Source organism: Martes martes (genome assembly GCF_963455335.1).
Source record: "Martes martes genome assembly, chromosome: 1".
NCBI lineage: Eukaryota > Metazoa > Chordata > Mammalia > Carnivora > Mustelidae > Martes > Martes martes.
The window spans coordinates 45102660-45116036 of NC_137888.1; the positions used below are offsets into that span (position 1 = coordinate 45102660).

General features: G+C 37.3%; 1 protein-coding gene across 2 annotated transcripts in view; it reads left to right on the forward strand.

Annotated features, from left to right (window-relative positions):
• CRYBG3 (crystallin beta-gamma domain containing 3) overlaps positions 1-13377 on the forward strand; it is a 117067-nt gene that overhangs the window by 79569 nt on the left and 24121 nt on the right. For both annotated transcript variants that reach the window (XM_080800719.1, XM_080800720.1), the window contains 2 exons: positions 3973-4082; positions 7625-7751. In XM_080800719.1, the coding sequence (XP_080656845.1) occupies positions 3973-4082; positions 7625-7751 (237 nt within the window). The remainder of the gene's footprint in view (positions 1-3972; positions 4083-7624; positions 7752-13377) is intronic.

Sequence of the window (13377 nt, forward strand, 5' to 3'; positions counted from 1 at the left end):
TGATTTTAAATGGAACCTCAAGCAACATAAGAAGGGAAAAGCCAGAATATGCATATGTATAGATATAAATAAACATGAGTGTTACTCTGATAAATATATAATTTTTGATGTGTCACCATATTATAATGAGGTATGTCTTATTTGAGACCCAGAACACCTCCTTTGAAAGATTCTTATTTGTCCTCTGGCTGAAGACCAATCACCAAGTCTAACTGACAACTCAAAATATACAGTATTGTTATATAGTTCTTCATAATAGCAGCTGGCATTTAATTTTTTTACTTTCTCTCCAAAGAAAACAAAAAACAATATGGATTATGTTCATAATGTCACCATCTCTTTATCTTAGCAGATCAGACATCTCACTAGATTAAATCCTATAAAATTGAGTTTAGTTTTCAGGGAGGTTGTAGTCAGGCACAGTTCTCTACAAATTCTAACAAGTTATTCCCTTTGATACAATTAAGGACTTTTTTTTTCCCTTAGAATATTTTTCAAATCCATTTGCAAATGTTATTACAAACTTTGGTTTCTTTGGATATTGAGCCCCTCCCATTTTATATGTGATCGTAGCTGAGAAAAAAGCAACTGGATATTTTTTATATTGTGTAATTTGGCCACATTGAATTTTAGAGTTGTCATAGGATCTATAACAGTTACCATGAATGGGGGATAGGAAAGTGACAGTTTTAGGCAAATATCAATAAGATTGAAGAATACTAAAGGAAAACACTTCTTCGTGGTGTTGCAGTCAGACCATTTTTATAGAATTCAAAGACCAGAAATAAGAATAGCTACTTTTCTAAGTAAAAAAAGCCCTCTATGAGTAATCAGGGAAGTAAAATTACTGTGTAGTAAGTATTTGATGTGAGGAATACATAACGCTACCACCTGAGACACTATGATGTTATAGAAGAATAGAAACTGATAGAAACAAGACTGTTCCTTGTTTAACAATTAACATGTTTGTGTGAGGAAAGCCCCAGGGCTGCAGAAAGTCAAATATGCAATAGAAAGTTTCTCATAGAAATTATCATAGCATTGGAAAAAATAAAGTTACATTGAAGAAATTATTCTGATATTGTGAAATTGAGCACAATTTATGTGTTTGGTCAGTAATTAAAATTCTGAGTTCTCAGTTTGTAAGATTAAAGAGCTATTACATTTATATTCATGTAGATCATAAATGAGAAGTACGTAATAAGCCTCTGTGCAAAAAGTTCCTCATAAAATGGTGGTAGTTTCTATCTGAACTGGTAGTTCCAAGAAGTAATATATATGAAAAGGCAGTTGGCACTGCAGAACCGAGGTACCGTGTGTGTGTATATGTGTATGTGTGTTTTCTGTACAATTCTGTTTGGGAGGCTGGTAGATATTGAAAAGGAAACCAGAATATGACTTCTCCACCTAGCTTTTCCCAGGTCTTAATTTTACCAAGGCATTGTTACTTAATTTCACTAGGAGTAGCAATCACAATTATTATAATTAATAAGCACAGAATTGGTTTCTTTTTAAATTTTTTTTTCAGAATTAGTTTCTATATGGACATTCTCAGAACATTATTATGAGAATTCTATTCCAAGACATTTGTAGGGTAATCAAAATGAGGCATTACTTCTCTGGGGTTGATCGAATTTTGGGTGAACCCTATGGCACTGTGTATCATTTGGGGAGTAAAAATTTTAAAAAAGCTCAGATCAGCATTAAGCCTGGTTTTTCAGTTTGGGCAAAGAATTAACCCATCAAATCCAAAAAGTATTTTATGGCAAATGTGTGTGTGTTTGTGTGTCTGTGTATATTTTAATTAATGCTCCTGGGACTAAAGACAGACTAAACACTAGAGTTGGCTACTATATATACGCCATCCAAAATATGGTTAACTTGCATGGTCACTTGTCTGGATTTACAGTGAAATTGTGAAGTATAAATCTTATGCTCAGCAACATAAAAACAATGAACAAACTGGGTAGTTGCAGAGTAAACAAAACAGCTGTGACCTCTGTTCTCATGTGGCTTTTCCAACTCTTAATCATGAATTAAGATATTGGCATGTAGAAGAAATTGCATTTTTTGGAAGTAAAATTGTGATTTACTTCTCAGTCTTTTGTTTTATAAGTCTTTAAGTTAAAACACATAGTTTGGAAAATGACTTACCAAAATATGTGTTTATCAAGGAAATGAGGGGCAGTTTCCCTGGACACACGGAGTTGTTTTTCTACAAGGAATTGTTTCAGAAGTCTGTCTCATTTTGGACTTCCTGGTTGTTGCTAGCCTCTGTATCCACCAGAAGGACCATGATGGAAACTTGCTGGTTATACCTCCTTAAGGCAGGGAATCCCTTGGTGTTTGAATGCTTCAAATGCAGACTGGTTTCACAGTGGCAAATCAGGTTGTACCACGCCATGGTTGGTCCAGGGGAGCTGATTCTCCCCTTCCCTGATTTTTGGTGGTCTTTGATGTCAGAGCAGAAGGAGATAGTCAAGAAGCGGTTCCTCAGAACTTAGAGGCTATCAGCCTCTAAGAGGACTCTTGGGAAGATGAAGGAGGCAAACATCAGTGGCTCAAAGCTGCTTTGTTCTTGATACAACACGAGCGGGAGAAAGGACAGTGCTGCCCAGCCCTCAGTATGATGGATTATTAGCTACAATGCGAGCCTGTGCAAGATGAACCTGTGGGCCGTTTTATTTCAAAGCGCCAGTGTATTTTGAAATATTTATAGGGCTCATTAATTCTTTCTTCCCTCTTATATAGATCCAAGGCCACTAGAGTTGCAGATCATTGTGTATCTGGTCTGAAGGGAATCATAGTTGAGATTTCATGGATTTTTCAACAAAAGGGACTAAAGTAGAAATGTGCTTGTATATAGCTGTAAGCTTTATATTTAAGATAGTCTTAACAGTAAAAGGGATCCCGTTGGCTGAAATACATGGATGTCTTTCTTTTTTCACCATAAATCTTCTGCTAATCTCATTGTCGTTATCTTCTCTGCCATCTGCCCCTTTGTTCTCTCAGGCCCATTTGCCTGCATTCACTCATACTCTGTCCTGTAACCTTTTATTAACTGGATCAGTGAGACTTGGGAAGAGAAAAGGCTTACCAACCACTCCTCATACTAACTGAAACTGCCTTCATATTTAGAACTAAATTGCTTTTTATCTTAAACATGTAGTCTCAGCACAAGGGATAATTGATACAATGGGCAAGGACCACATGTTAGTGGAGAAGGGATTCTGATTTAATCTTACAGGTAGAATTGTTTTCTGGGCCTCTGTGTCCAGAATCTGGTGGAAAAGATGGGTGGGAGGTGAACCATGAGAGACTATGGACTCTGAAAAACAACCTGAGGGTTTTGAAGGGGCAGGGGGTGGGAGGTTGGGGGAACCAGGTGGTGGGTACTAGGGAGGGCACGGATTGCATGGAGCGCTGGGTGTGGTGAAAAAACAATGAATACTGTTACGCTGAAAAGAAATAAAACATTTAAAAAAAAAAAAAGATGGATGAAAATGGTAAGTGTGACATTTCCAGAAATGGGTAAGGAAACAACGGAAGTTTAAAGAGAATATTATCCTTAACAAGGATCCATTGGTAATAGATAAAACACTCATATTTTGCTGAATTTTAATTTTTAAAAGATTTATTTTATGAGATTGACGTACTACCTACTGCGCTAATGAGGCACCTACAAAAGATTGATTTATTTTAGAGCACAGCAGGAGGAGTGGCAGAGGGACAGGGAGAGAAATGCTCAGGCAGACTCGCCATGAGCGTGGAGCCTGATGGGGGGCTCAGTCTCATGAGCCCGAGATCATGACCTAAGCTGAGATCGAGAGTTGGACGCTTAACTGACTAAACCACCCAGGTGCTCCAATTTTGCTGAATTTTTTACAATTATAAAAAATGAAAGGTTTTCATTTGCTTTTGTGATAATGTCAAGCAGTTGTTTTCTGTTAAATTGTTGTGTTATTCTCATAGCTCAAAGCATTCAGTAAACCAGGGTTCCAAGGTGAATGTGTAGATTTTACAGAAGAAATTTCTGATTTGACTTCATTCACGCCATGTTCTTTTAAAGTTCTTCGGGGTTGGTAAGTATGCTTGTTTTGAGTGTTTTCTACTAATGTTTAATAACTGAATTTCCTTTAAATTTACAGATACTTGACTTGTTTTATTATTATTTTTGATTCACAGTGAATTAAAGTCTTTTAGTCCTTGGTCAGTTGCTAATTAGCCTATAGTAATTTTGCCTGTCTTGTATTATGGGCCATTGTGTAATACAAAGGGAAAAAATGCTGATTAGCTAACTTTGGGAGCATTGTGGTCATTTTATTTTCTTACTGTTATTTTAGATTATTTCCTAAATATTTTGAATGCTTATATTGTATGCTATTGGATAGCATAATAGAAAGTTATATAAAAACTAGTGTTTTGTCCATAGTAGACCTATTACAGTGAAATTAAAAAAAATTATTTAAAGTATGTATCAATCTCATCTCACAGATGAGAACTCCTGATTTCAAAGTTAGGGTTTCCTATGATCACATGATCACGTACCAAATGTCAGACCCATGATTACTTTAGTCATTTTTTAAAAATTTAATTAAATTAATTCTAATAAATTTAAATTAACTCTTGCGTTCTTTGAGCTATAGCCATATATTAGATCTTTTTCAGATGTAAATGAACTGTATGTGATTCCCAAGGCTAATACATATTTCCTCATTTTTTTAATTGTAAAATACACATAAAATACAATTTACCATATTAACCATTTGAAGTGTGCAGTTAAGTGGTAGGTCTGTTTCATGTATCTACCTAATAACTCATCAGAATTTTCTGTTCATTCTTTAAGATGTCTTGGATTCGTCAGTTCTCCTTTTCCTTTTGAATCATTTCTTCTACTTGAAGAACTCGTCTCCTGATTAGCTTCACTCCAGTATTATCTTCCTTCCATCCTTTACCAGAAACCGGTCATAGCCCAATTATTTGTCCCACAATCCAGCTTATTATTTTTATTACTCTGCTTTACATTCCCCAGTCCTCCTCTACTACCAGTCAGATCGAGTTCAGATGCATCCTTTTCCAGATTTACTGTCAGTTAGTCTTACCTGCCCCACCCGTTCCCCATTCTGTCCTTCCAGTGTCTCCCTCTCTTCCCCTCTTCCCATATTGACTCCGCCGAGTATTTTCTGCCTTACCCTCTATATCAGGGGTCAGTCCACAGCCCTTTTCTTTCAGGGTCAGGTAGTAAGTGTTTTTGGCTTTGTGAGCCTTGCAGGCTCTGTCCCAGCTACGCAGTACTGCTGTTACGAGCACAGACGCAGCCACAGACATTACACAAATGAACGGCTCAACTATGTTTCAGGAAAACTCTATGGGTATTGAAATTTCAGTCATATAGCATATTCACATATCACAAGCTGCTCTTTTAATTTTTTTAAATTATTTAAGCTCATGAAAAGCAGACTTGGCTTCTGATCTGTACAGAAACTGGCAGTTGGACAGATGGCCCACAGGCTGTACTTTGCTAACCCTGATCCCGATGAATGGCTCTAAGTTTCAGGGAAACCTAGCCAGCAGATATTATTTGTTCGGCCTACACACGCTGTTAAAAAAATTTATCAACATTTTGGGTTAGGGTTTTTTCACCTTTTAAAAAAAAAAACCCAGAAGATTTGAAAACTTTGAGAAGCATTCACCTTTGGGAGTAATTAGTGAGTGTTAACTAAATGGCATATGTGATTCCAATGTGCTATAGAATATATTCCAAGTTTGTTTTGTTTTGTTTTTAACCTGGTATACTTTTCATGTACATTACCTGCCAGGCCTCTTATAGGTATGTAAGCTTGTTGCCCCCATTTAATACTAAACCAAGTATATATTTATGGGTCAGCCCATCCCCATTCCCTCTGTCAGTCTTTTTGATTAACCCTAATTCCACCAGTCTTTCTCTCCCAGATTTTCTATAGCTCTTACTAGTTTGAACTTGTCTCTGCATGTTAAAAGGATATGAAGGTATTTATAATATTAAAACACATAAGATAGGACACTATAAGTTAGATTATCTCCAACTCTGTAGTGAGAGAGAAATGTATACTGGGCACCTGAAATAACTTTGTTACTAGTATTTGGCTCTGAGTTTCTTCTCCACTAAGATAAAAGAAATTGTTTTATAAGATATATTTTCATTTTCTAATAAAGGGAAATATTGAAGGTTTTTTGGTGGAAAATGTTTTTTCTTGACACTGAAATCTAGGACAAATTAGCCATATGTTCACTTTATATAGAGAATATACATTTTATATATGTATATATCTGTGTGTAGTTTATTAAACTGCAGTTTAATAATAGAATATAGGAACCCTGGCAGTTGTGTAAGTACTTGGAAGACCTGGATGGAAGCCCAGTTCTACCACTTCCTAGATACATAACCTTAAATTGGATTACTATCCAAAATTAGTTGTTTCATCCTGTAAAGGAGGGATAATAATGGTACCTACCTCAAAGGATTTCTTTTTTTTAAGATTTTATTTATTTATTTGACAGAGATCACAAGTAGGCAGAGAGAGAGAGGGAGGCAGGCTCCCCGCTGAGCGGAGAGCCCCATGCGGGGCTTGATCCCAGGACCCTCTGGGACCGTGACCTGAGCTGAAGGCAGAGGCCTTAACCTACGGAGCCACCCAGGTGCCCCTCGAAGGATTTTTATAAGGGCCAAATAAATGATGCATATTGCATATGAAGGGCTGAAACTCCATGCCTGACATATTAGAAACATTTGATAAAATGCCTAGTTACATAGGAGATATGACAGTAAGTTATAATGTTACAGAGCATCTCTTTGGTGGTCCAGAGTGAACCTGGCCTAGCACAAAGACAGTTCTGGTGGTCTTAGAGAGTCGGGCTAGGACTTAAACACACTGGACGTGAAGTAGGAAGCGCCCCTTCATTTCTCCCTTGGGCTCTTTCTTTTCAAAAAGGCATTTCCTAACCAAACTTCTGATGAGTGATATATTGAAGATACCACTATCAAAGATTCTAATGGACTTAATTCTTTTGTAAAAAAAAAAAAAAAAAAAAAAAAATTTCCATTAGTAGATGTATAGGTGACAGATTTTATATACTGCTGTGTGATTTTTAGAGCCTAGTTTCTGTATTCCCCAGACTGACAGCAAGCCCATCATTAAATGAGGATAGAAGTGATTTTTTTCCCTAAAAGAACTTCTAATCTGTTCAAGTACTTAATAATCACTATAATCTGATCCCAGGGTTTTGTACGTGAAGACACTGAATGAAGCTAATATTGGTAGCCTAGAGCAGATGTCCTGTTTCAAATTTCAGCTCTGCCATTTAGCAGTTGAGAAGACCTTGGACAAATCATCTAACCTTTCTAATCCTTAGTTTTGTTGCCTATAAAAATAAGGATGTGTTTCTACTTCATAGAATTGAGGACACAATGTAGTAATACAGGTTACGTATCTAACCCCTATATGGCACAGGGCAGGTAAGCAGTCAGTAAAGGATAGTTTTGGTTGTTTGTGTCCTACTCCTCCCCCAGTTCCCACAGCACGATGATGAGCCTGCCCTCCCAACTGATGCAATTTGACTGATTGTCTCACTGCCTGTTTTTAAGCTGGCTCCTGTATTACCAAGAGGACGTTTCTGATAATCAGTGTGTGTTAGAAGAAGGCCTCTATGCTGACCTTACTTCCTGTGGCTGCCCAACATCAAGGGTTAAATCACTCAAGCCCATTGATTATGTAAGTACTTTGCTTGAATGCATAATTACAAGATTTTTTCTTGTCCAGTTTAATTACCATGAATGACATGACGTTGGCAGAAGTGATACATGGGTAAATATAAAAATATGAATAATTTATTCATGGACTGTAAAGTTGGGATTCACTCATGAAATCCAACCAAAATGTAGACTGATTTATATATTTAAATGAGAATTCAAAACACAGGAACTAGAATAATGTGTAGAGACCTGGGCTTAAATCCCAGTTTGATGCTTTAACCATTTTGGATGACATTTAATAAAGTTACTCACTTGCTTCATCTATGAAAAATAATACTATTTTGTAAGGCCACTGGGATATTGAATGAGATGACTGTTATAAAATGCCTAGCACATGGTGAGCACTTATTAAATGTTAGCTATTAATTAGCGGTAAATTTTTGGCCATAATTGTAGCAGTTGCTTAATAACAATAATAACCTGTTCATTTTATTACTCTACTAGATAAGTTACACGATAATTTGCCTGGTTTGTGCAGTTACCTGTGTCACCTTGGAGACCCACATTTATAGGGTTGTTAGTTTCTCCCTTCTATCGTATTTACTCAGAATTTTAAATTGGAGCAAAACAGGATCACTACTTTGCAGCATTAGTTCACACTCCATGTTTATAGGGTCTATGCAGAGGAAGTAATGAGGATCTGGGATTATCAAGATGTCTGATTATGATCATTTCATCAGGGCATTTAGTCAGAGCTGAGGTTTACACAGAGGTGATTTTAAGCCCTGTGTAACGGTAGTAGTGACTGAGACCTTTCAACCAGAGCTGACTCCAGAGATGATCATCATACTCAGAAACTTTGATCCCAACCTAAGCAGTGTAGTCTTATTTCACAAGACATTCCTGGATAGAGTATTCTGGGTATCAGGCTAAGAATAGTCTTGGGTGAGGAACAAGAATAGAAACAGTCTGTGGTCTCTCTCAGTGGCCCTTTAGATACCAACTGGGAAAGACTAAGTGGCTACTGACACTTCCTGTCTGTTGGACAAAAACCAGTGGAGAGAAAAGAATGTGGTCTGGTCAGTCTCCCAAGTATTGATAAGGCTGAAAAAGGCACGGAAAGCAGTTCATATTTACTGGGAAAGGAATTTTCTTAGCAATTTTTGTGGTCAAACCAGCAGACAGATACTTACTTGGTATTAACTAAAAGCAAAATAGATAGCTCTCAGTATGAAAGTACCATCTTGAAAGGATTTTGTAGGACTTCTAATTCAGCAAGCTAAACCAACTAAATTTCTAGTGAGCGCATTTTAGAAACAGTCAAAATGAATGAGTGTTATTTTTCTTTGAAGAATTACAATTTTACATTCATGAAGTCAAAAGTGAAGAATTAAGAATGAAAATAGAAAAATGTTTTTAAGTTTTACTGCACAGTCGCATGTCACTGTTTGGGTTCCGTGGAACCCAAGCAGGGTAAGTGAAGGTATCTCTTGGGAAGGGCCGGGAGCTATAGACAGAACCTTTTCACTCCAAGAACTGATTAAAGTTTCACTCCAAGAACAGATTTAGAAAGCTGAATATATTCAGGTTACGTAAGGGCAACACATTTATCTTCTTAATGCCTTTACATGGAGTGTTTTAAATCTTGGAAAAGTCTTTGTTGAGGATGCATTTAGGCAGTAGGTTTGGTTTTGAACTGGAGGGAATGTGATGTGAGGGTGGGCATCCCAGCAGAGACACCCAGATTGAGCATGAAGAAGCCTTAACAGAGTAACGTTTTCTTGGTGAAGTCAACCATGCTACCCCTGGTGGCCCTGATGCCCTGAATTGATCAGACCTAGGAAACTGATATGTGAACCAGGTCAGTACACTAATCTGTAGTAGGTGGATTCTCATGGCTGCAGTGCTTGAGAATTCTGTCCTGAGCATTTTTCTCCCTCTCTAAGGGAACAAGGGAAACTGAATTAGTCCTCAGAAGGTTATTTGTTGAGCATAAGTTTTAGGTAAAGTGAAGTTAGTTATCTTGAGATTAGTTAACTCAGCTAACATTCCCCACAAAAGAGACTCTTAAGGGTCTCAGTTGTGTGCGTGCTCCAAATTGTGTTGTCTTTCCCTGGAAAATGTGAGACACACTCTACCTATCCTGCTTCTCTGATTCAGTCACCTCTCCCCTGGCCTTTTCCTCCAGATTTGTAATGCTATAGCGTAAGCCACAGTCCAGTGGGTTTCTGGATTAATTCTGGGAAATGTTTCTGTCCAGTTGAGTTGCCTTTACATATATACATGAGCCAACCTCATGATTCTGTTAATTAGTTACAACTGCAGAATTATGAAGGTGTTGCCTATAGCTGGCATTTCTAGACACACTATGAATTACTGTTAAAAAGTCATAACGGTGTAATATTGAGAAGTCTTAAAGATTCCATCTTCATACAAGATCAGTATGTTTTGCAAATGACTCTTTGCTCCAGGTTGATTTGTTTGCCCAGATTTATGTTACATTCTAGAGACCCGTGGATAATTTGCAGTCATTTTACAGTGGCAGGACCTTGGGAGCATAGTTGATAGTTCTGCTTCTTACTTACCATGACACTGGGAAAAATCACTTAATTTATTTGTACCTCCCTTAACTCATCTGTAAAGAAACTGTTAGAATAGGTATTTTCAAATCTTTGTCTGTCTTTAGTTCTGTTGCAAATAAGTATCTGGATATATTTCTAATTGAATATAAAAAACAAGGTATCCATTATTAGGACTCCTGTGGTCTGAGGGAATAACGTAGTATATTAGCTTTCAGTAAGGTTATGCCATAGAACAGTCCCCAGAACACTTGGTTAGCAGCTGGAGGTGAGTGGGGAGCCCACGTAAATGCTTGAGGCATTGGCCTTGTAGTGTGTGGAGTAACCTGCCTTTACTGTGTTTCCATGCAAGTGGCCTTCAACCCACTGCTTCTGTAGTGTCTCTGTGGTAGCCTGGCATGGACATGGCCTCCTTTGAAGTAATAATCCAGTCCTGGCTGCTAGCAGCAGCCAAAGCAAAAGAAACATTGTAACAAGAGGCTGTAGGAAAACTTCAAATGAAATGATAACTGTGAAGACATACATAATATTAGAGGTAGAATAAGAATTGGCAAGGCCGTGCAAGGGTGCTGAATCAGGGGCCCCAGCTAGAAATAGTAGAAGACTGTCAGTCCAGTCCCAGAATGAAAGGAAGCAATGAGTTCATAAAGTGTAGAAGAATTTGGTTACTATTAAATTTTTCAGTTGAATCCATATTGAGTTAATAGTATTAACTCTTTTGTACATTTTAAAAAGGAAGGCTAGCAAAACCCTGCAGAGTAAACCTCACAGTTCCTAGTAAGACAGTTGTAGCATTTCCCTATAAATTCAGGCGGAAGAACAAGGTCTCTATAATCACCATTTCTATTCAATAGTATTCTGGAGCCACAGCCACTTGAATAAGATTAAAACCAAACCAAACAAAAACATAAAGAAGAAACAAAATTATCAATAGTATGTACAGACAAATTCTTAGAGTTAATATGAAGTTTTAGTTTCTGGATATAAAGAAAATGCCAATTAAACTACCAGGTACTTAAGAATCTAACAAAGTGCTAATAAGTCCTTTATTGAAAGGTGTAAAATGATGAAGCGATGTAACCTTTTATAGATTGAGAAGATTCAATATTGTGAAGTTGTGATCCTCTCCAAATTAATACACTTTCAGGCAAAATGCTTATAGAATCTTCGTCTTTCTAGGAGAGTGTTTTTTTAGGGTGGGATGGGAACACATGAGAAACTTATCCTAGATTTGGAGAAGACAGGGATCCAAAATAGCCAAGGTAATTCATAAGAACAACAGGCAAGATCATTTGTCTTCCCAAGTATATATTGCACTTATAACAATAATAATTAAGATGGTGGGTGGACATGGAAGGAGAGACAATGGAAGAATGGAAGCGGAGAGCATAGAAACTGACCTTCATGAATAATGGAATTGGAAGCTGACCGAAATAGCATTACAATGAGGATATTATGAGCTATTAAATAAATAGTGTTGGGACAGTTGGCTCTTTACATGGAAAAAAAAAACAGAGTTAGAATCTGGGTTTACTCCAAACACAAAAATAAGTTCCAGATGGATTATGGCCATCTAAATGTGAAAAACAAGCTTTAAAACTTAGAAGAAAATATGGAAACTCACCTGATGATAATGGAGTACGATGGATTTGGAAAAAAAAATGTGCAGGTCAGTAGAAGAAAAGTAAAAGGCAAGTATATTCATCTCCTATTGCTGCTATAACCAATTACCACAAACTTAGTGGCTTACAACAACAAACTGTCTCACCGTTCTAGAGATCTCAATGGTCTTAGTGTGGTAAAATGAAGATGCTGGCAGGACTGCATTCCTTCCAGAAAATGCTAAGGGGAGTATCTGTTTCCTTATGAATTTTCCAGCTTCTCAAGGTCCTTAGCATTCCTTGGCTCATGGCCATTAATCTGTCTTCAGAATGTATCACCCCAACTTCTCTCTGTCCTCTGACCCTCCTGCCTTTCTCTTATAAGGACCCTTGTGATTGTATTTTAGGCCTCTTTGGATAATCCAGACTAGTATCTCCACCTCAGGATTTTTAATTTTTAATCACATCTGCAAAGTCCCCTTTATCACATCAGGAAACATATTTACAGGTTCCAGGGATGAGGATGTGAATATTTGGGGAGTGGAGTGGGGGTGGGAGGTGTGGAGGTGGGGGAATATTAATTTTTTAGCCTATCACAGCAAGCCTCAGACTGGGAGAATATATTTGCAGCCCTTATAAAACCTGCAAAGGTTTAGTGTACAGAATATAAAAAGAACTCTTTTAAATCAGCTGAGAAAAAAGGAAAGCCTATTTCAAAACTTGGCAAGAGGACACAAAAAGGCAGTTCGTAGAAGAGAGGAAAATGGCTAAGGATATGCCAAAAATGTTAAACCTCACTAGTAATCAAGTAAATGAAAAATAAAACAATAATTAGGTAACATTACCTTAGTTGAGATATGAACATTTGAATGTCTGACAACACCTGGGTTTGGTGGGTGGGAAAGAAATGGAGTTATTCATGCACAGCTTTTGGAAGGAGGGTCGGTTACATGGAGCAGGGTGGTGGAACAAGAATGTTGCAGCACTGATGGATGAAAAGTGAGATCCAGGTATTACTAAAGGGTGTTATTGTAAGATACATTTCAGTGATATTTAAAAACTAGGGATGCATGACCATTAGTGAAGTATAAAAATACGAGCTGGAAGGATTCACATCTTCAGCATAGTGGTTACCTTTACAGAGGAGGAGAGGTTCAAATTTAGCCATACCTGTTATGTTTTATGTATTTATAAAATTCAATACAAATATAAAAAAATATTATTTTTGGGTGTTGGTTACATGGTTATCTATATATTCTTTTTCAAATGTAGCATAATTTATTTTTAAAGGGAAACCAATTGGAAAAGGTAGATCTATAGTGAAACCGATTTTCTAAGCCAAATGAAAGCAGTTCTCTGAGGAGGATTATAGTTCACTGAAGATTCTGGTTTAAGAGCCTGATAGATCCTTACTTATCAGCTGAGTGGACCTGGGCATGTTTCTGACTACCCCACGTCTCAACTT